Source organism: Falco peregrinus, chromosome 6 (genome assembly GCF_023634155.1).
Source record: "Falco peregrinus isolate bFalPer1 chromosome 6, bFalPer1.pri, whole genome shotgun sequence".
Lineage (NCBI taxonomy): Eukaryota > Metazoa > Chordata > Aves > Falconiformes > Falconidae > Falco > Falco peregrinus.
This window is the reverse complement of record NC_073726.1, coordinates 2,976,835-2,999,781: the sequence shown is the minus strand read 5'-3', so window position 1 is coordinate 2,999,781 and position 22,947 is coordinate 2,976,835. Positions and strand designations below refer to the sequence as shown.

The window sequence follows — 22,947 nt, the reverse complement described above, 5'->3', positions numbered from 1 at the left end:
CTGGATAAAACAAATGAGAAAGCCTGGAATGGTTAATTTCTTCACTTCCAGCTGCACAGGGCACAGGTTTCAGGGATGGAAAGGGTCAGGGAAAAGCCCTGCTGGCTTTAGGGGTAAGGGTTAGGGTTTGTTCCACTGGCACAAAATGGCCAAACGAACGGGAGCGAGCGGGCGGTCAGGAGGGGCTGAGCTGCCGTGCCCACAAGGCACGCCTGACACGGCTCTTCTCCACCAGGTTGTCCAAGGGAAGCGACCAACTTTCCTGGCTGATCTCACCTGGGTTACACCAAGCACAAACCAAAAGCAGCGTCTATATTTTCTTTCTCACTCACTCGAGTGACACGCCAGCTTCCCGGGCAGCCACCTGCCCCGGGCATGGCTTCCCGGCGGCACTGTGCTCTGCAGCAGAGCCAGCGCAACCGAGGTGGCCCCAGAGAGGTTTCTGTTGATGTTGGTTCCTCTCGCTGGAGCACGCCGGCAGCAGGATGCTCCTGTTTCTAGCAGAGTATTTAGCTTGCCTCTGCGGGCGATGCAGATACGTGCGGTGCATCCCTTGGAATTTGCTGCAAGCTCCATCTGCGTTAAGCCTGCCTCTTTCTAACTGGAGAGGAACCTTGCCTCCACTGGGCTGGCTTGTCACGGCAGGTGCTCAGTACAGCAGCATTAGCTACCAGGATGAGTTACGGCTGATGCCCATTGCAGTCAGGGCGTTAGTCGTGGCAAGCAGCACACAAGTGGAGTTGCCTGCTCCAATTCCCAGGATAAACCTTTTGTACTTAGAGAGTATTTACCTCCTGATCCTTCAGTGATGCTCACCCTCTGGACTCAGAAAGGAGGTAACTTGCAGGGAGCTACCTGAGAAGTCACCAGTCTCAACCCCTTTCAGTAGCAAACCCTTCTGCTTTCTCTGCAGTTCAAGTACTGCTGTAGTACTGCAGAGCCAGATGAGGACAGTCACTGCTCCATGAAATGGCCCTGTGGTTTAAATAAGGTTCAAGACCTGGCTACTAATCAGTTCACAGATATTCTTCTGGCGCTATCTCCTTCGCCCTAAAACCTAGGTGGAAAATTGGCTCAGTGTAAAAATCTTATACCATAAAACACCTTCTTAAAACACATGTAGGCTATTCCAATTTATTTCTCTAGGTATTACAACAGCAATAAGCACTAGTAGCACATAAAATGAGTGATCTTCAGTCATGCCTGAAACTTTTCAAATTTGTAATAAATTCATCACACAGTTTTACTACATATAGCAGATTTGCTAATAGAGTTCTCCCCTGCCATGGAGCTGGTTGGTGTGGCACAAGCTGTAGAGGAGCCTTTCAAGTACTCCTAGTGAGGAACTATAGATAAAAATGTGCAAACAGCAGAAAACCCCACCTTAAGTAGCTAGATTAAAATAAAAACTACCTTTAATCCATTACAGATCTTAAATCCACCAGATGCCTCGTATCTAGTTATCTCATTTTTGTATACCAGTCCTTTTTATGTTTATAATCCATCCTTCTTTAATGTTTATCATTTTATACAAAGCCTTGTCCAGTGTAACGAAGCTGTACCAGACCAGCTGAGTTTGCTTTGCCATCAGGCAGGAGCTGCAGCAGGGCTGGGTACGAAGCCTTTGAGATGTACAGGTTGCAAAAGAGATGTGTGCTACTACTCATCTCCTATTTAGATCCAAATTCCCCTGAAGACTTTCAAATAAGAGAAGAAGCGTTCCTCTGCTGGTTCTAATTCCTCAGTCCCCCCTCCTCGGTTGCAACGAGCAGTGGGCACAGCCCAGGGTTTTCCTGCTGTGCTGGCATTCATCAGCCCTGCAGAAAGCAGCAGGCTGGGAAACAGAGAGAGGGAATCTCTACAGCACCTGCCCCAGGGAAGAAGAACACACCGGGGAACCTTCCTTGCTGCAGAGGATGTGGGGGACCCTCTCCTCTCTGTTCTGACCAAATTTCATTAAAATCAGAAGAGAACTGGATGCACAGAGGGATGAAACAGCTGGCTCCCATCAAGTCAGCGCTACATAACTCTGAGTCTCCTCTTTCCTACCTAGGGGTTTTCTCAGAGCAAAAAAAGAATAAAAAGAATTCACCATTTCTCCAAGAGTCCAACTTGAAGCTTGGCAGGACCCATCCGCCAGCCAGAACTGCTGGGTAACAGCCACCACCAGCACTTGCTGGCAGAGCAAGTCCAGCTCACTGCAGCCCCAGAGACAAACCCAGGAGCCCCACAGGGACACCAAGTAGCAGAGGTATTTCCACCACGAGCCTCCACAGCACCACTGGAAAAATCCAGGACAGAGCAGTCAGGTCAGTTTTCAGTTGCCAAAACTTTTTGCTGGAAGCAGGCCTCCTCTTGCTTTTCCCCACAGGAATGGATGTGCTGCAATTGCAAGGCTGGTGTTTTCCTGGGAGCATCTTCAAAAGATGGTGCTACTGAATGGAAATGGTGCCACCGAATTGTCAAACTCTGGAGCGGGGCAGTTCCCTGGGAAAATTTCATTTCTGCAGGTAGGGTCTGATTAAGGGGAACATCTCCATGTAGTTCATTTTTTCTAGGACCTTAAACTTTCAGAGTGAGTTTGAAGCTCTTTTGTGTTGAAGAAATTATTCTATATGCTGTAAAATTGCATAGAATGAGGAGTATGTTAACTTTTTCCATTCTCAGGTTTCTCTAACTGATGCATTACGTTCAGTAAAACACATTTTAGAAAAAAAAACATCCTAGAGATCGAGCAAACCAAACCCAGGAGTTAAGTGTTCACCAGACCCCACACACACTCAAGTAAGTGTAAGAATATGGTGCTAGTTCTCAAAAAACAACAATTTTTTTACCTCCAGCCACTCAAGAACTACATGAAGTTTAAGACTGACACTGAAAGCAAATGACCAGCGCAGCACAGTGCAGGGATGGAGGATAGGCAGGGCCTGAGCTCTAAATAAAAAGCGTGTGTTTGCCTTGCTGCCTGGGCTCCCAGCACGTGCCACCATCCCACCATCGCTGCCCTGGCCTCTAAAAAGCTGCTGCTTCTCCGCTGGCTCATCAGCGTGCTGCAGTGGCAGTGTGGCTTTACCCCTGCCTTGAGCAAACCCACTGAGTGGCAATTCTTCCGATGCATTGGCTCAGCAAAAATCTAAATAAAAGGGGAAAACTTCAGAATTAGGGATGTGTAAATTGCTGTTCTCACAACCACCGACCATGCCCACCGCTGGAAGGGGTGAGCGCGATGTCCTGGTGCCTCCTGGTGCTGAAGCTGGAAACGGCATGTCCCTTGGCTGCATCAACGTTGGGGCAATTACCGCATTTCTAACAGATAATTTCATTATGTTTAATTCATTAAAGCATGCAAAGACGTAGAAATGCAGAGCAAGCCGTTTTGAAACGCTATTCATAAACTGTGCGTGTTGCAAGTACTTTCCTCATCAGCGGGACATCCTCCTCACCTACTGTCACCATCATCTCCCAGCTGTGCGTGCTGCCGCCGTGCTCATAACCCCCCCATTTCCCAGGCCAGGCGGCCAGTACCTATCCCCTCATTCATGTTTCTCCCTGTTTCTTACCCAGAAAACAAATCTTTTTGATTCATTTACCCGTTTGGGTCTGGGTATTATTTTTTTTTGGCCTTAGTAGTAGTCAGGGCTACTGGTCTTCCTTTGCTTGGAGAAATTAAACTACCTCGATTTAAAGAAACCAGCTCCTAAGGCTTTCCGAGAAATCTGCAGTTTCAACCTGACCTTTTCTGATCCATGCTCATCCTTACTGATGGATCAGTCGGCTCCAACCTCCCCAGCCCACCCACGATGTTTTCACCGCAGCCTCACTCATCAACTTTTCACATTTGCCCCATTCCCTGGAACAGCCTCTTGCCTTCAGAAGCTTCCTCCTGCCTTCCAGCTCACCAGACCTCTGGAGAAGCTGACGAACCACAGGAGCAGTGGGCAGCAGATAGAAGGGCTTCATCTCTGCTGACAGTTCCCACCAAGATTGGTTTACAGCTGCAATGAAATCTCGGCCTCTTTTTGTTTGCTGTTTTTTGGGGGGTTGTTTTTGACAGTACCATAAATGTGACCGATAACAGGGTCACATGCTTGTGGAGAGCAACCAGGAGACCCTGCTGTGCACCCCCCATTGCTACGGAGCGGACAGTGCTGCACGCTCCCACGGCCTGACCCCGAGGCTGTTCGGTGGCAGAACAGATGCCCCTTGCAGCTCACTGCCACCGCCGGCTGCAGGACCCAACACCCTCCTGGGTAAAGAAGGGACAGCAGAGACTTCCCTGCTGAACTCTCCGAGCTGAAAGGGGTCTTTTGATCAAAGAGGGGTTTGAAAATTCTGGTTTGGGAATAACGGTGGACGGGGAAGTTGTACCCTTACCGCTGAAATGACGTGACCCTGAAATGCAGGTGGGGGAGGCTGTGCTGTGAAACTCTGTGCTGCGAATCTTCACTCCGCTCCCATCCCGTCACCTGTGGGGCGAGCGAGCACAGGCGGCTGCACACAGCCCTCGCCCAGCTTCCAGGGAGGGCTCAGCCTCGTCCACAGGGGCTGAACTGCAATATCTATGTGTGTGTGTTTATACATGTATGAACTGTTGCATTAAAAAAAAAAAGTTGTTTACTAATTTATGATTACGCTGAAAAGATAAATCTATTCTAAAAAGGAAGAAAAGAAAGCTTCATAAAATCACATCAGCTTTGTTGCCCGTGGTTTGCAGCTAAAGAGAGAAAGCACATGAACACTTAATTTTGAAGCTGGAGGATGAAAACTTCCTTCAGTCCTACAAGCCGATGTGAACACTAAGAGCCAATGCTTTTACTGCCAGACCATAAACATCGACCTGCCGCAGTGCGAATGAAGCCCTTCACAATGCCTGTGCAACACCTCACCTCTCCCGAAGCAGCTGTCCAAGTGAAAACAGCATCAGAGGACAACCCTGCGACAACCCCCCCGTGCACGGGGGGAGCCCTGTCCTCCAGCTCTGCCAGACCAGCTGCAGGAACACTGCCAAGAAGAAACTAAACCAGGAGAGCAATTAAGACAGGTTTTACACAAGTACTTCTGGAATAAAACCGTACTTGGAGTGCAAGTTTTCAGCCATTATACACTCAGCGACAAAGGTTTCAAACATATTCACAGGGTACAACAGAAATGCCAATTCAGTCCCAGCCTTTAGCTGACATGAGTCATACTTTTTCAGTTACATGATCCAAATCATGTTACCACGTTCTCTACTTTTGAAGGGAAAAGTCCTTTTTTGTAAACAGTTGTTCACCTCAGCCTTTGAAACCAAATATTTCAAGACCTGAAAAGCTTAATGACAACTTGAAAGTGAAATCGGCTGCTTGCAAGCTGTTGCCCAAAGTGGGAGAAAAAGGACAACAAACTGAAAAGCCAACGAATTTTTAAAAGCATGTCGACGCTAGTTTTCTGCAATAAAGAAAAAAAGAAAATTCACCTGCTAGTCAGACTGCTCCTACCCAGTTCAAGCCCAATCTTGGCCAAATTCCAGCCTTGGCAAAGGCTGCACGAGAGATGGTGTCAGTGATGGTCCCCCGCGGGCAGCCCAACTGCCCAGCCCCAGGCGCTGACCTCCGCTCTCACCTCGCCCCTTTGCCTCCCTGTTTCCAGGCTATGACAGGTGTGCCCCTGCGCAAAATGCAAAAATTTCAGAAGCATTTGTGATGGGCTGGGCTGCAAGCCCCAGGGCAGGCTGCAGCGTGGGATTCAGGCACCGCTCTCAACTCAACACTACTGCGCGCTGGCTGGGTGGGACTGATGCTACTGAAACCACCGTCCTCTTCACGTACACAGTCGGAACTGGTGGTGGGGCTGCTCGTCTTGCATGTAACAGCCAGATCCAGCAATAGAAACGCGCCTCTATATAGGCTGCTCTGCCAGACTCCCCTGAGAAGCCGTGTCCCTGTGCAGGACAGAATAAACCTCCCCTTGCCAAAGGCTCTACGTACAAGAGGAGCAAGGGTCTCACACAGCAGGTCAGTAGTTAAGACCCTTACCCAGGAGAGACACATGGGATGGAAAGAGAAACATACTACCCGCTCTGAACATTAGAACTATTTGGAAACGCTGTTCTAAACGTGCAAGCTCCATGTCGCCAGATCTGTGCAACCTGCGGTAAAACATCCCATGCAAGAAGCTATTTGCAAGTTGAATTTCACAAATGCCTGCTAATTCCTAGCTCCCAGCAGGACGGCAAGATTCACCGGGAACAACAGCAGCAATTGCTTTATCTTGTCAAAGGTCTTTGCTCATCATCATGGCAAGAGGCTGAGCTGCACTGACGCCAAGAAGCCTCCATCCTTCCTCAGTGAGCCTCTGCTAAGAAATTGTCCATACTCACCTCTTCCTCAGATGAGGTTTCTTCAGTAGAACCATGAGGTTCAGCTCTGATGATAAAATCGAAGTCCCTGTGCCCCAAAAGTGAATTGAGACCATTGCTAGAGAGGTTTCCACTGAAGAGCGGCATGTTAGCTTATGAATTTTCTGCATTAGCCATCCTGGATTGCTGCTGCATCCAGTTTTAGGGATGCTTAAAGAAAAGAGGGAAGCGGAGCATTTGTTAAAAAGCCTCCATCCTAGAGGAGCTGTAGCAGACGCTCATTGAGCCCCGTGCAGCTATGCTACAAACAGCTTTGGTTAAACCTTCCTGCTATGGGGCACTGACTCAGCAGCTCTCAGCAAACCTGGGATCTCATTGCCAGAACTCCTAAATTCATCGTAACAATGTTAAAAGCACTAATGACTTCCGCACCGACTGTGCCTTAGCCAGACAAGCGAGCACCGAGTCACCTGGCCTTGGGATGTGCCTGGCATCATACCAGCAATGCAGCAGCAAAGCCTCTCCTGGGATAATGAACTGGGAAAATTTGTCCTCAGAATGGGATTAATAAAAAGCAAGCCCATCTGATAACAGACAAAAAACCCAAAAAAAGCAGCCGAGGAAGGGTGAAAAAAGTCTTTTTTCCTTCAAAGGCTAAGGAAACGCATCCAGGCTGCAGGGAACACATCACCCTGCTGGCATGAGCCATCCCCTGGAGTTCGGTGCTTTCCCACTGTGCTCGTAGCCAGCAGCACTTTACCCATGGGTAAAGCAGAGCTCAAACCACCCAGCAGCTCCATCCATCACTGAAGTAATGCTCACACTCAGAAAAGCACAAGTAACTACTAAGCCTATAGTACAGGATGAACATTTTCTTGCAAAAAATCCAGCAAATTTAGCAAAATTATTGCGGGATTTTTTTGTTGTTCTGAAAGTGTTTCAAAGCCTATTGAAATTGATCAACTAGTTTTTTCCCTAGAAAACTTTTTGCAAGCAGGCTCAAAGACTGTCATAAGAGCGAGTGAGCTTAAAACCAGGACAAGGGGAAGCAGTTACACGGATCTCAGCTCCTCCAGTCTGCGCTCCAAGCAGAGCTCAGTACCTCGGTGTCCCCAAGCTGATGTGATTTCGGTGTTTTCGGGCAGGCCCAGAAGCAGACATTTTTAGGCAGCTCTGAGAACTTAGACTGTGGGCGCTTTAAAGTCTGGGGGTCACAGGAGGCTATACAATAGCTAAATTTCGGAATTTTACAGCCGGAAGACCTGTATCCTCGGAGGCACAAAGGAAACACTGCCTGGTAGAAACAGGAAAGTAATGAGGAAGCAAAGACTTCTTATACAAGAGAAGTATTAACGGTTGGCAACTACCGGTGTCAAACAGAGCCTAAAGCTGAACAAAATTACCGGCTGGGGTGCTGGTTCTGCAGTCGTTTACCAGCTCTAAGGATCTGACTTTCATTTCCAGGTGGTAGCAACCGCAACAGTACCTACTCAGCAACATCAGGACTTAAAAAAATGCTAACTCATTCTTTTGAAGAATGAGGAAACGCTAACAGCACGTTCAATTCAGACCAAGCTCTTTGCGGGAGGGTGCAGTCCTGAAACACTGCAGCCTTGAGAGCCCACACCAGTCACTGCACCAAAGGAGGCGCAGGCAGAGCACCAGCCGTGCCACACTCCCTGCCACGGGGGACAAAAGCTCCAGCTGCTGACCTGACCTGGTGTCCAGGGAGGTTTGCTGCTCACCAGGCACTTGGAGCCAGGATATCGTGGGGAGACCCAGTGGGCTGGCAAGCTAAGGCAGCAGTGATCTGGGCAGGAGAGACCTTGAAAACAAAACAGCTAGGAGAGCCCTCCCTAGATGCCCCCTGAAACGCTCATACACTACACATGCAGCGTGTGCAGCTGCAGGGGTGGACCTCACTGGGATCAGGAAGACATGGTGGGACAGCCAAAGTGCTGCCACGGATGGGTGCAGGCTCTCCAGGACAGACAGGATGGGAAGGGGAGGCAGGGGTGTCATCCTGGGTGCGAGGGAGCAGCAGGACAGCATGAAGCCCTCCGGGGGGTGGGTAGTGACCAGCTGAGAGCACACGGGTTAGGATGAGGACAACCTACATGGATGACGTGTGTCTGCTGCAGCCCATGTGATCAGGAAGACAGACAACTGGAAGCAGCATCATGTTTGCAGGCTCTGCTCTTCATGGAGGACTTGCCACTCTGATACCTGCTGGAGGGGACAACACAGAAAGGCACAAGAGCCCAGGAGGTCTCTGGAGCACTGATAACTTCCTGGAGGAAGCTTCCTAGAGGAGCTGATAAGGGAGGATTGGAGCATCTGTCATACAAGGAGAAGCTGGGAGAGCTGGGACTGTTCAGCCTTGAGGAGGCTCATGGGAATCTTATCAATGCAGGTTGTAGAGTCTGTGTTCTTGAAGATACTCAAAATCTGACAACACAGCCCTGAGCAACCTGCTCCAGCTGCCCCTGCTTTGAGCAGTGGAGTTGGACTAGATGATCTCCACAGGTCCTTGCCAACCTCTGCAATTCTGTCAATTTTAAAAAGAAAGTGAATTTTGAAGACACAGAAGTGGCTACGTCCTTTTTCATCTCCTCACAGTTGAGCCTACCACTGCCAGTACAACATCAAACATAAACATACCTGAGACCATTGAGAGATGAAGTAGTAATAAATACCACACTAGTGTAACAGAAAACATTTGTGAAGATTTTAATTGGGACATTTACTGGAAAACTCAGATGAGGACAACATGGAGCATTAACTCCTTGGTAATTAATCCTACATTTTGCAAAGACAAAAGTTTCAGGAAAGATAAGCAAAATATTAGGAAAACCACATAAAAGTAATGACCAGGACCTGCAACACAAACTAACCTAACACAAATCAGGAGCCTATGTGAAGCACAAACAGTCTTTACAGTTAACCTGCATGTGGATAGACACTCTGAAGACAGACTTTTACACTGAATTGATTTTGGCACCAGTGAAAAAGGATGGCTTTTTTTCCCCTCTCAAGCTCATTTACTGTAATGCCAAATAAATATATAAGATTTTAATAGTCTAGGGTTTTTTCCACAGGGCTCCCTGAACTGTGTGTTTAGCTTTGCCAGACTAACAGGTAGACACTGAAGAGTGTCTTCTCCCCCTTTTACTTCCACACTTTGAAGAAAAAAGACCAACTTTTACTTTTCTTACCAGAAGAAACAGAATCATAGAATCATTTAGGTTGGAAAAGGCCTTTGAGATCACCAAGTCCAAATGTTAACCCAGGACTGTCAAGTCCACCACTAAACCAAGTCCCTGAGCACCACATCTACGCGGTTTTTTAAACACTTCCAGGAATCCTGATTATATATAAAAGGAGTTCTTAGAAGATACTAAAACAACAGAGAAGGATGTACATAAAATCCAAGCCTTCAGATCTGCTAAAAAGACCTACCTGTTCATGGTACAGCTTTCCTACTGCCTAAATTGAATGCAAGTCTCAAAATTCTACATCCATCTGCAAGTCCTGCTCTTGTACAGCTGTACTTCAGGGACAGTTACCTTCTCCTACCATGGAGACAGACAGGAATTAATTTTTGCTGACTTGCTGTCATAAAGTTTTATTACAACCTTAGGGTGTCCTCAATATGCATCCAATCCTTATAAACATAGATAATTTGGACAAGGTTATTCAGCTCTTCCTAATAACATTCCATTTTGACACCTGGCAAGATCCAATTATTCTCAAGTCTATATTAAGTTAGCTACACAGTAAGGAAATGCATATGAATTTGCATTTTTCTGAAGCCCAACAATGCACTCTCTTCTCCAGGAGACAAACCAAACAGCCTCTGGCCTCAGCACTTAAGAAAAAATTAGGTCAGTTTCACAATCAAGACTGTTTTTAAGCCCCTAGATTTGTAATTCTGAATTACGTAAACATCTAAACCCACTCTTTAATACAGCTTAAGAGTCTAAAGCATTTCTTATAAAACTATTTCAGATGAAAAATAAATATCTGTTGTTTGGAGTTCATTCAAGACGCTAAACTTAAATATCATTCATTCCTCTTCCAGAGTTCAAAGCGCAAACATACATTTACTGTAAAGCAACATATGTACTTTACCTAGGGACAGGTGTCTTCAAGTAAGAAAAAGTATTTCAGTTACACATAAAAGATTTCAGACAGGACTTTTATATTAAAATTCTTGTATGTGTAACTACTATTACAGAACAACTTTAAGACATCCCTTCATATGTATTAACATAAATATCACCACCCAGTCCAATAAAATGGTACCAAACTGGCTTTAGTTTTAAACCTGTCCAGCTTTAACAGTCAACAGCTGCGACTCAATGCTCAACTGACCTTTAGAACATACAGATCAACAACAACAACAACAACAAAAGTTTATTGTTTTCATTATTCTTAGGCAGCAAACTCTCTGAAGTCTTTCAATAAACAAACCCACATGTTATGTTGCTGGTTCTATCTTGTCAACCTCTTCCTTCTTCGGACCCTCCTCTCGGCTTTTGCCCTGCTGCATGGTGTACACCGATGGGCCTATCCTTAGGATCTTCCCGCTGCCCAGGCACTCATCACCCTTGTAGAACACGGCAAACTAGAAGATAAGCACAGGAAGTCTTCTCAGCAGCTGCAAATGGCATGGTGAGCAACTGCACACTGTTCAAGACCTGCTGGACAGCAAGTGTATTAATTTATATTTGTTCTGACTAGAAGTTTAAAAAGACAAAAAAAAAAACCCAAAATGCAGGGGATTCATTTGCTCACATGAGTGTAAATATAAACACAGTGGAAATTCCATCATAAACTTCTACAAGATTATCTCAGAGCTCTTCAGTTACTGAGGTGGAATGGATTGTGCTGGAAAGCTTCCTTTCCCAAAGGGGATGACATACGTAACGTCACCTGCATCTTCACTGGACCTTCCCCAGACAATTGTGCCCAGGCTACAGCGGCACTTCTCAAAATAGGAAGGGGACCAAGGACTACCAGAGCAGACCATCTGGAAGGAAGCGACTCAGGCTCCCTGCTGTGCTCAGCAGGTTCTTGCAGGAGAGCAGGAGCAGAGACCTCCTGGCTTTGTCTCATTACCTCGCAGTAAAGAGCCTGGCTACAGGCTCAGCAGCTCCTGGCAGTCAGGGGCTTCTCATGCCCATCACCAGCTCTGGCTGGAGTCTTCTCAGCTCACTCCTCTGAAGCGTATCCCTCTCTCCGTTACAAATAGTTCTCAGACAATTTCCCTCCTGATGTATCCCACAGGCCCTCAAGTCTTGGGGAGGGAGAGCGAGGGTAGAATGTATGCTGGGAGAAGGCATGCAGAAAATGTCTGAGACCGCTGGTTTACAACGTGATGGAGTATCTATATATTCTCAGCGTTAAAATACATCACTACACAGTACCTCCCCTCAGTACTGTTCCGGGACAATGAAATTCACTGGACACAGATCCTCACTAAACAAACTTGAACACTAAAACCGTATCAAGCAGCCAGTTACCAAACTAACGTCTTTTAAAATCTATTTCTTGAAGACAACAACAGATTCCATTTCTGCGTATACAATTGATTATCAGAGATGTTTTCATGTGCTTCTAAAACTTTTAAGCCAGTTTCTCAGACTATATGAATAACAACAGTTTCTACTTTTAAATGTTCTCCTTCAAAACAGCTGATTAGTCAAAATAGAGCTAAGTGCTCTCACAGGCAAACAAATTAACTATTTTGCTCCAGCTATTTTATTAGCCAGATAAGCCAAAACACAAAAAAGGAAAGAAAATAACTTATAGTAGCTCACCTGTCCAGGTGTGATAGCTCTTGCTGGCTTCACTAGTGTCACCCACACACTCCCATCTTGGTTTAGAGTCAGCACACAAGGCACTAGACCAGAAAATGGTCAAACACCTGCCAGTTAATCCTTATGTTCGCATTAAAAAGAAAAACCTTCATGGCTAGGTTAAACAGATCTAAGTTAAGATACCACCACCCAGAATTGCTTTATAAAGACAGTACAGAAACAGAAAGGCAGCCAAAATATTTCAACCATTCCTGCAAAACTACACTGAACACACTGCTACAGTTTCACAAACAGAGTAAAACAAAAAATAAAACAAGATTTGTTTACCCAGTGCCATTTGGTGCCGAAACCTGAAATGACATTCCATCATTTTATCTCTAACGAGCTCTGCAGGAGGTTCCTCTGCTATCCAGTGCACTCTGTTTGTCCGCAATAGATCTCTGTACAGAGCAGGGTGATCTGTTGACGGTGCCTTAAAATACAACGTTTATTTAATGCTGATGTTTTTGCCAGAGAGCGTATAACTTGTAAAGCATGAAATACAGAAGCAGCATCAAGCTATATCAAAACAAAGGCAAAATAAGTAAGAAAGCAAGCATTTAGTAACACTTACTCAGCTTGCAGGTGGAAGCCTTTAATGAAAAAATAGGCGAAAACAAGCCTGAATTATCTGTTAGTCTTCTACATCTCAGAATCGTGTTACTTGTATACTTTTCCCTCCAATCATATCTCTGCCTTCTTCAGGCTGAGTTCAGACAGCTATTGCCCTCATCCTACCTCAACAAGATGCTACCTCCCTCTTCTCCTGTTTCCCAGCTCAGCACCTCCCCAACAAAGGCGCTGCACACACAATCTTACTATAGAGCATAAACCCCATTTCTTAGAAGTCCTGCCTGTTTCCTCTCAACTCTCATTTGATTATGACTTTTTCCCCCCCAGGCACATTAACAAGTAGCAGAACACCTCATTATAATCACATCAATATCAAATAAGAGTAACAGCTGCATGAACAGCAAGAAACATTAACAATGCCAGCAAGCTGCAGAACTCTCAGTCCTCTCATATGATTAGTCATTAACACATCAATTATTTGCAGTATTATCAGTTTTCAAAATGATAAACCTATTACTGGCTACTACTACTTTTCTAGAAAAAAAAAGTAGCAATACATCGTAAACCAAGGTAATACACATTTTATATGCTGTGTGTAATATATACATATTTTATATACTGTGTTGTAATAACTACAATAAAAAACCCTCATGTTTTAGAGTAGAAAATGAGAGCTCAGTAGATTGGCTGATTCTTTTCAGTATTCACCCTTTGTTTGGAAAAGTTCTATGCCAAGATCTAGAACAATTTTCTACTCAAGAGAAGCCAGTCTGGACAAGAAGTTTCAAATCTGCTGATGCTACACAAGCTGGGTCTTGTTTTCCCCAAGAGGAAAGCCAAGAATTCTGCCCAGGTTAGAATCACATTCTGTATAGCAGGAGTCACAAAATGCTTGCATTAGTTATTTGCAACACCAGTGTTAATAAACTTACCACAAAGACATCTCCAGTGCTGACATCTTTGTCTACAACGAACCAAGGATCCTTCAGGCCTGCTAATCTAGCCCTCTGGCCTATTGTGTAGAGGAACCAACCTAAAGAAATATGACAATGCAAAGCTGCTAGCAATTTTTCATCTTTTACTTTCAGAAAAATGTTAACATCACTTCCCTAAAACTTTGCCACTAAAAAAGAATAATGAACTAAGTTATCCTAGAGAGGTGTGTCAATTACAAAATAAGATCTACTTCAAAGTTTTCATTATTTAGATTGGGTATTAGGAAGAAATTCTTTCCTGTGAGGGTGGTGAGCCCCTGGCACAGGCTGCCCAGAGCAGCTGGGGCTGCCCCATCCCTGGCAGTGTTCCAGGCCAGGCTGGATGGGGCTTGGAGCAACCTGGTCTGGTGGCAGGTGTCCCTGCCCATGGCAGGGGGGTTGGACTAAGATGAGCTTTAAGGTCCCTTCCAACCCGAACCATTCTGTGATAATTAATTTCAATTACGGTATTCTTAGGGTTTATAAAAGACAAACACTTCTTTATTTCAGCTTCAATTTGTGGTTTTGCTACCACTCAAGTCTTAACCAGTTTCCCTTACTTTTATGTACCAGTAGAACACCCTACTTCCATGAATTACTTGGGAGAGGAACTCAGTTCTGGCAGCTACAACTGAGGGAAGCAAAGGAAGGACACACACAAGTAAAGGAAAAGGTAAGCTGCCCATGTTTGGTGATGTCCTACTGAGCATCACTGAGGTGCATGGTGGTTTTTTTCTGCAAAGTTTAGGTACTAAAGAATATGGAACTGAAGCACAGTCATTTCGTAAGAATTAAATGAACAATGGTGTCTCAGTACTAAATTAACTGCCACTTAGTATCAACAAAGTAACCCTAATAATTATAATTTACTTTCTTGCAACACAGAACAAATAATCAAGAATCAGTTCTAGGTCAAGGCTCTACTATTGCATAAAGCAGGTTTTTCATGGTTATTAGTTATCAAACTGGGAAAAACCTGTAGACTGGTTTGGAATTTCACTAAATTTGTCTCTCCAAATATAAGCACTGTTGTTCCATTTATCTAAAAGCAGTTATTAAGGTGGGTTAGCCAATTACCTTTGTGTGTTCCCATCACCTTCTTATCTTCAATGGAAACAAAGTTACCTGGTTGAGGTTCTAAATACTACCAAATAGGAAGAGATTGTTTAAGTCACAAGATGGCCCAAAAAAACCTCAGTATATTTCAGGTTCTGTCATTACAATCTCTTGAAGTTGGAAAATAACTTTTCAAGCAGCAAACTCCGCCCAAGCAGCTTACTGCCTCTTCCCTGATGCTGCTTTAGAGAGAAAAGTATGAAGGGCAGTCCCTGTCAGCAGTAATTCTGGGTTTCACTCACCCCATCCTCACTTATGGCAGGGGACAGCAGGATTCAGCCATTTGTCCCTCTCACATCCCAACCGCTTGTCAGAGCCCGGCAGGCATAGGAGTGGTACAAAGTCACGCACTCCTTTTGCTACAGAAAGTGACTGTTTGCTGGTGGAGGGGCAAGACACCTCCCACAGGCTGCTGGCGTCAGCTTCTGGGCAGGCTTGGGACTGTGAAGGCAGATGGGGCATTGCTACTCAGTGTGGCCACAAGCTGTTAGAGATTTTTCTGTGGACAGTGGTATAAATTACTACTGAAAACCAGAACAGAACATAAAGATTGTTGTCGATGTAATGTTGCTCACCTCAAGAAGGAAATTTTCAAAGTTTCGTTCACCAATGAAACAGACTCCCATACTCTGAAAAGGAAACATGGCACTGAATCCATAAAAGCAGAGAAAAACATCTGAAATAATGTCTAGTAATAATCTGTCCAAGATGGATCCCTTACTCCATGTATCATAAACTATGCTAGGCATCTCATAAACAAATCCACAACAGCTGCTCAAACATAGGTAAACTAATTCTATAAAGTAACAGTGAGTCGTAAGCACAGAAGAGAAATAACAGGAAATAAAACACGTGTTCAATGAATAAATACATTAACCTTGGTGACTCTATTGTATGTGTATTAAAAACAGAAGTACTTTCAGATTAAAGTACAAAAGTAACACAAATTATATAGTAACGGTATCATCTCTTAAAAACTTTTAAAAACAAACAGGCTTTCCTTTTCCTTTCAGTTACTGCCTGCCTTCTTCAAACACACATTTACAGTGGATGAATATAAACACTGAAAGCAATCAGAACAGTGTAAGCAATACAATTGCTATCTGTATTACATTTTTTGGGATCAACTCACAAAGTGTTAGTTCTCAGAGAAACAACTTTTTTTTTTTTTTTTTTTTTTTTTTTTAATGAAGAGTAACTGTGGAAAAACAGTAACATCCAATTTCTGCAAAGAATACCAAAAACCAGTTATAGTGAAGAAGCCTTTAAAAGCTACGGAAAACAAAGATCAAGGGCTCCTCACCTGCTGTGATAGAAAATGCTTTCCTTAAGGCTCACAGCACCCTAACACACTCACAACTTCACCTTTAGTTCTTCTGAGATACAATGGTAGACAAATTATCTGCAAGCTAAAATACACAACTAACCACAAGCTCATAAAAGTACTTATAAACAAGTAGCTATAAAACTGCTTCCCAACCTCTTCTATTATGCTGCTCAGAAACAGACAAGTTGTCACAGATTAAAGTTCAAAAATTTCAGGGAAGTCTACTTCAGAGAAAAATAAAAATCAAAAGACTGTAAGTGTTACTATGCCTCTTTTTTCTTTAGCACATGATGAAGGCCATGTTCCGCTGCTATCTTCTTTACAAAACTTTTTGTTAAACCCCCTAAAGGGAAAATGGTTTTCCTCAAAGCATCCTGCGAGATCTGACTTAGAAAGAAGGTCTGGTCCTTAAAGAGGTCAGCCCCTTGAAGGAGTTTCACCGCTGCAAAGTGCAGAAAACATAAAGCATCACAACATAATCCCCTTTAATAATTCCTACAAACAACATTTTAGTTTTATTATTTCCAAATACACGTTTAAAGACAGTATTCATCAGGTTTTTCAAAATCTAATTGAAAATGTTTGGGTAATTTCTCACCACTAAAAAACATCAAGGAAGATACTGACTTCGTGCAATGAAGAATCTCACAAAGTCTTACGCTGCCTCATCTATTACAACACTGCTTGTGTCACTGGCAAGAACTTCCACATGAAAAACAACTTTCACATTTCACATGAAAGAGAGAATGAAGACTCAAATTATCTTAGAGTATACTGTTCTTCAAAAAGACATTCAGGTTTTTGCTGAAATCACACTGCTATAAATCAATGATCTGAGTGAGTTTGACCTATTTTTCTTTAAATAGCTAAGTTTCCTGACTGCCCAGATGAAATAAAATTGGTATAATTTTCCAGTTATGTTTTGCCCACTCTTTTAAAAGAGCCAATAGTTCTGCTGTTGTACAGACTCTACTTAGCTGTTCCTTGACTCAAACAAACACTAACCACAGGCCAACAGTTCAGTCACAAGCAGTAATACGAAACTTCAGGAACAGGGCAGGAAGCCTGTTTTGAACATCACAAAACCTCTGACTGACAGCTCGTCACAGGCAGACTGTTGGTCCTGCTGGGGCCATTCCAACTTTTCAGAAATAAAATTAAAACAAAGGAATGAATAAATCCCTTTAAGTCCAGAACAAACAAATGAAAGAGGGAAGCTGTAACAGGAAAACATCACAGCAGCAGCTTTGCATAGGAGTAGTTTGCAAGTTTCTTTCCCTCACGCTTCTCATTATACATCAGAGCTTCATCTGAGTTTCTTTACTGCATTATGGTCCACTGCAGAGCTATTTGGGAAATCTCTCCATTGCCATCCAAGCTGCGATAGTGCCATGAAAAGAGAAATCCAAAACAGCATTCATCAAGCTGCCTCTGGTAGTGACAAGAGAACCACTATGGTGCTGAGAACAACCTCCAATTATGTACAGCTACGGGCAGGCTTATTAAAGTGACGAGCAAAACCTGCACTGCTACTAGTACCTTTGCTGACCTGAGAATCATAGCCTTAAAAATATCTGCCCATGATGCACTTGGACTTTTCAATTGCAGTGTAGGCTGAACCTTGACCTGCCTGGGAAAACCAGGCTTCTATAGGAGAACAGAGAAATAAGGCAGAACAGTTGAATTACTGAATGAGAACCTGATTTTTCCACTAAAATAATATACAGCCCAACTACTGTACAGAAGTATGTTATTAATTTTAACGTTTCAAAGCCTTAATTCTAAAATTCCACTTAAGCAAATTCCCATGATGAATGTTATCTACACTATATACTGAATAGCCAAAGAACACATTCCCTAAAATAAAAGAAATATTAAAAAAGAAAATTTTATTTAAGTCACAGGGATACTTGATAAAGATTTCTTGAAATACCTTCTCCAGGGTACAGATAATAGCCCTGTCTCCTTAATCCACATTACAGCTCCTCCAGCATGTTGATTACTACTGAAATGCTTATTCTTACCTCTGCACCTGGCTTAGAACTCTTTTAACACAGAAAATATAATACTTGACTAGTCAGGGTATATTTTCAGCAATGTCAACCCCCTGTTTTGCACAATCAAGCTTCCACAAAGGCTGGGGTTTAAATGGTAATCTTTGTGTGTAAGGTCACAAACCTCCCTGACTCTGTGACACCAAATATAGTTTAAATTTCTCTTTCATATCTAGGCTGAAATATTAAGTGAAGAAACCACTTACTATTTCTAACTTCAAAACGGTTTCTGAAAAGCCTTTGTGGACTTTTAATATGCTTCTGTTGAAACACTTCCTCATCCTCTAGTGATGTCCTAGCATAATGCCCAGTAGCAATTGCATCTGCTCCTATCAAGCGAAAACACAACAAAGGCACATACTTGAAATTCAGTTTAAAACAGGATTATAAACATCCAGTAAGAAAAACAGAAAGCAATGAGAGAAGTTTTATAATGACAATAATCATACTCCTGCTATTTAAATAATGTAAACTATTCATCAGCATGCCAGCACTTGTGCTTTTGTACTTCAAGGACCACCTAAGAGTGAATGGTCAGGTCAATGTACATCCCTGAATTAAATCTGTTCCTACATATGAGCAACCTAATCTAGCAGAAGACATCCCTGCCCACAGCAGGGCAGCTGGACTGGCTGGATGCCCTTTAAAGGTCCTCTCCAACCTGAACCATTTCTATGAATATCTTTCATATGGAAAAGCAAACTTAAAACCAAGTACTTTGCAAATACTGCCACAGAGACATGTGAATTAGGCATGCATATGAACTCATGTTTTTCCCCACCTTTTCAAGAGTTTGTATCCTTTAAGCATTTCCATGGCACACAGTCTGTACTGACACACGTGAAAATGCCTTACCAAGGTTATCCATAGCATAATGAAGAAAGTAGTTGAATTTGATGTGCTTGTTACACACAATATCAGGATTAGGAGTCCTTCCCAATTCATACTCTTTTAAGAGGTCACTGTAAAATAAAGATTCAAATGTGTAACATTACTAACACTGCATGATACTATCCAAGACTGAACAACCTGTTTAAACATGACAACCCGAGACCCAGTCATAAGTGTTCCATGTTAGAAATAAAATACCCATTCAATTTTAACCTGTAAACATAACACTTGGAAGATTTTCTCCAAAGTGCACTGAGGATATGATCAAATGATCACTCACAATCTTGTAACCATGTTTGATTAAATTAATACTCCCTCAGGGGAGACACGGCCGCCCACTGTGACCATCTCACTCATCTGTTACAAAATACTTACTTTCAGAATTAAACCCTTTTTAATTTTTCAAAGTGACAGTGCAGTGGAGTTAGAGGACATACTAGGAGTTACCAGTGTCTCAGCTGAATGTACAATAACTTAATGCCACCATAAGCAGTCATGTAGCTTAATTTTATAGATTTTTCCTGTCTTTTTTATTTCCCTCAAGAAACTCAAGTAGTCTCTCGAAGTCATACTGCAGTTTTACACTGTTGTGTGATTAAAGTGCTTAGCATTATTTGCTTGCAAACATTGGAATCATAACTAATGAAATTAAATCAGCATATAGCGATGCACTGAGATACCAAAAGGCCTGATGACTGCATTATTTTGCTTGTCCTCAGTAGTCACTGAAGTCAAAGTGAACTGAGGGCATAGACTGGATACAAAAGAACATCAGCAACCCTAGTACGTGGTTTTACTTTTCACCTTCTGAAACAGAATCAATTGCTTCTTGCTTGCCATGTTAAAAGCAACTTATCTTTTATTTTGTCTAACTCCTTTTAAAAAGTTCTGAATTCAACAACTCAATAATTAAATCACCTGGTTCCACCACCGAGAGCTGCCTCCCTGTTGCTGGCTCAGTACTGTACTCTTACAGTAACACAATACTCCTTTGTAAATACTGCAAGGGTACACTGAAAGCTTTAGAATAAATACTCAGCATAAAGCCAGGTTCACATCAGTTCAGAACTTCAAGTGAAGTACAGAACCAGAGAAAAGGCAATGAAGGATGCCTACTGAGTCTCTCTCTGACGTAAAGATCTGAAACAGACTTTGCACAAACCATGGGAAAGACAAGATCTGGAACAGTTCTCTTGATAAAAGGTGGTTTTGATTAATAACCCTTTAAAGAGAGATCCAGAGGAGTAGTAAATTCAAGGTCAGTGATGACAGCTAAGAAAAAGGGAGTCTGAAACAAACCAAGACACTTGCAACAGACTGTCTGGGAACACTGACTGTACTATTAAACGACAAGAAGCAAAAGAAAAGCTGATCTTCTATAATCAGACACCCCACACTCCTCAGGAGCTTTGATAACATTCACTCATTCTGTCACACCAGAAGGGAAAATTGAGTGAATGTTCCCAGAACAGAGCCGTTTGCTTCACTGACTATACAAAAATTTAGTGCTCAACCTGGTATCATTTCAACATTAAGCAGAATTAGCATGACCAGGTTATTCCTCAGTTTCTTCTAAGACAAGGTAACAACAGCATTACTTAAAGGGGAACGACGGATATTAGGGAAAAACTTTTATGTACTTGAGTGCATAAAAGATACATTTATGTTGTTATGCCACTACTTCCCCCCTTCTCCTACCTCCCAAGAAAAGTTCTCGTATTTTTCTATGCAGAACTTTCTTCCCTCAAAATGGAACAGAAAATCTGGACACCCTCTTCAGAGAACATTTTCAAATTTGTTGCAAGTTTAAAGCAGCAAGGCTAGTTCACAACTGCTTTGTGATAAACTGGATTCAGTATATATTAATGTAAAATGCACTGCGTAAGTTACACACAGAGACAACAACAGCACCCCATTACATTTTTTTTTTCTCAAGTTACAATAAGGTTGGGCCAGTATATGGGAAGCAGAAGAAATGAGCCACAACAAAGCAACTGCTACATGCTCATAACTAGGGAGAAATCTCTTAAGTTCAAAAATAACAGACATATTAAAACGAACATAAATTCTGATCTTAAACATGAATGAAAGAAAAAACGATTCAGGCTTCAGCACTTTCTCTTAACACTGATAACACCGCAATAAATCGTTGTTGCCCAGGATCTGTCCATCCTTACTTTTCACAAGAACACAGTACTACACCAACATGTTGAAACGCCTCCCGTTTTAAACGTGTTTCTACCTGAATACTTCATTCCAGTACTCTTTCACGTAGGAAACCTGGTGAAAAGGAATATCGAGCTTCTGGCACACTCGGTAAGCATCTTCGCAATCTCTGTCAACGGAGCAAGCTCCTTGTTCGTCCAGAGGGTCCCAGTTCTTCATAAAGACGCCTGTCACCTGGTAGCCTACGAAACGAAGGGGAGAACTAATTATAAAGCGGGATTATTACAGCCCGTTTCCCAAGACCCGAGTAACCTCCTCCCTCACAGGGTGCAGGCAGCCCGGTACCACAACCTGCTTCGCCTCACAGCGCGGCGCTGCACGCCAGCTAAGGGCGGCCGCAACCCCGAGCCCCCCGGCAGCCCCACCCCGCAGCTCCTGCCCCCCGGTTTCCCCCCTCCCCGCCCGCCCCGCGGGGCGCCCTGCCCGCTGCAGGAGGCGGCTGCGAGCGGGGAGCGGCCGGGCAGCAGGGCCGAGAGGGGAGGCGCGGCCCCGGCAGCGCCGGCGGAGGACGGTGCCCGGCCCCCCCCGCCCTCCCGCACCCACCCACCCCGGCGGCGCAGCAGCAGGGCGGCCACGGCGCTGTCCACCCCGCCGGAGACGGCGCAGGCCACGCTGCGCCCCGCCGCCAGCATCGCCGCCGCTTCCGCCCGCCACGCCCCGCCCCTTCCGGCGGCCGCGGCGCGGGACGGCACCCGGGTTCCGGTGGCGGGGCCCGGCCCTGGCCTCAGCGGGGCGCCTACCCGCTGCCCGCTCGGAAAGGCCCGTACCGGGGAGCGCCCCGGGGCGCCTCCCGCCTTCGCCCCTCGCAGCAGGGAAGCGGGGCCGGTGCCCGCGGCCGCAGGAGGGGAGGGGCAGGGAGCGCCGCATTGCTAACGCCGCCGGAGCGGCCGCTGCGCTTCAGGGCAGCCAGAGCCCTGGAACACATCCTCCAGCCACGACCCCTGCAACCGACCCTGAACAACAGGACTCGAAAAACTGAACGGAAAAAGGAAGACCCAGACATCCGTCTCCCTTTGATCACTTCAAGGGCGCTATCACTTCTTAAGCCAAAGGCTGTCCCCCTGGCCCAGTTGCTACCACAGAGCAGTCCTGTGGCCCAGGCCAACGCGCTTCAGGCATCTCCAGATGCGCAAGCAACTGACTCATACCTTGAAGGTTGGGATTTGGCTCTTAGCTGAGGACACATGAAGCCACCAGTGTCTGAACTCCAGCAAGCAGTTAGACCAGTCAGACCAGTCAATAGAGGTAGTGAATCCCAGAAGCATTGAGCCAGCCAGGTCCCACCTGCCACATTCAGGTGTTTCAACTGGCAGATAACACCTGCTGGTTCCCAAGTTGTCATGGTCACACTCAAAACCAGGATTTAGATCTGCTGCCTGCAAAAGCATACATTCACAAAAGGTAGTTCAACGGGCACAGAACTCTTGACGCTTCTGCAAGCCCTTGAAGTCTAGGGCATAAATTAATCTACCTCTTTTTTAAGATATCACAAATACATCACACAAGACATGACCTTTTTTCTTAAGTGTCTCCCTCTGTTTCAATTAAATATATGACCAAGCGCATTTCTCCCCCCTGTTTAAAGACT

At 44.4% G+C, this 22,947-nt stretch overlaps 1 protein-coding gene across 5 annotated transcripts; it reads right to left on the bottom strand.

The window, feature by feature from the left end:
• Window positions 1–9,043: 9,043 nt before the first annotated feature.
• On the bottom strand, window positions 9,044–22,041 carry TRMU (tRNA mitochondrial 2-thiouridylase). 5 transcript variants are annotated; one of them, XR_008747791.1, is made up of 12 exons: window positions 21,907–22,041; window positions 21,376–21,541; window positions 19,098–19,204; window positions 18,449–18,571; window positions 16,458–16,630; window positions 15,437–15,490; window positions 14,823–14,889; window positions 13,704–13,804; window positions 12,487–12,631; window positions 12,160–12,242; window positions 10,815–11,037; window positions 9,044–9,909 (listed from the first exon to the last, which is right to left on the bottom strand). XR_008747791.1 is itself a non-coding variant. In XM_055808207.1 (12 exons), exons 1-11 carry the CDS (start codon window positions 21,989–21,991, stop codon window positions 10,818–10,820), a joined length of 1,251 nt encoding a protein of 416 aa, XP_055664182.1. In that variant the 5' UTR covers window positions 21,992–22,040; the 3' UTR covers window positions 9,044–9,909; window positions 10,815–10,817. The 5 variants fall into 5 exon arrangements, 4 of the variants coding, with proteins under 4 accessions (XP_055664182.1, XP_055664183.1, XP_055664181.1 ...); XM_055808207.1 differs by having other exon boundaries at window positions 10,815–10,964; window positions 21,907–22,040; XM_055808208.1 differs by having other exon boundaries at window positions 9,044–11,037.
• Between the last annotated feature and the right edge of the window lie 906 nt (window positions 22,042–22,947).

Bases quoted from the DNA above. Each gene is read 5' to 3' on its own strand.
- TRMU (XM_055808206.1), bottom strand. From the start codon at position 21,991: ATGCTGGCGGCGGGGCGCAGCGTGGCCTGCGCCGTCTCCGGCGGGGTG. The intron at 13,805-14,822 runs GTAATTGGCTAA...ATATTTCTTTAG, and splicing joins GGTGATGGGAACACACAAAG to GTTGGTTCCTCTACACAATA. The intron at 12,243-12,486 runs GTAAACAAATCT...TTTCTGGTCTAG, and splicing joins TCGGCACCAAATGGCACTGG to TGCCTTGTGTGCTGACTCTA.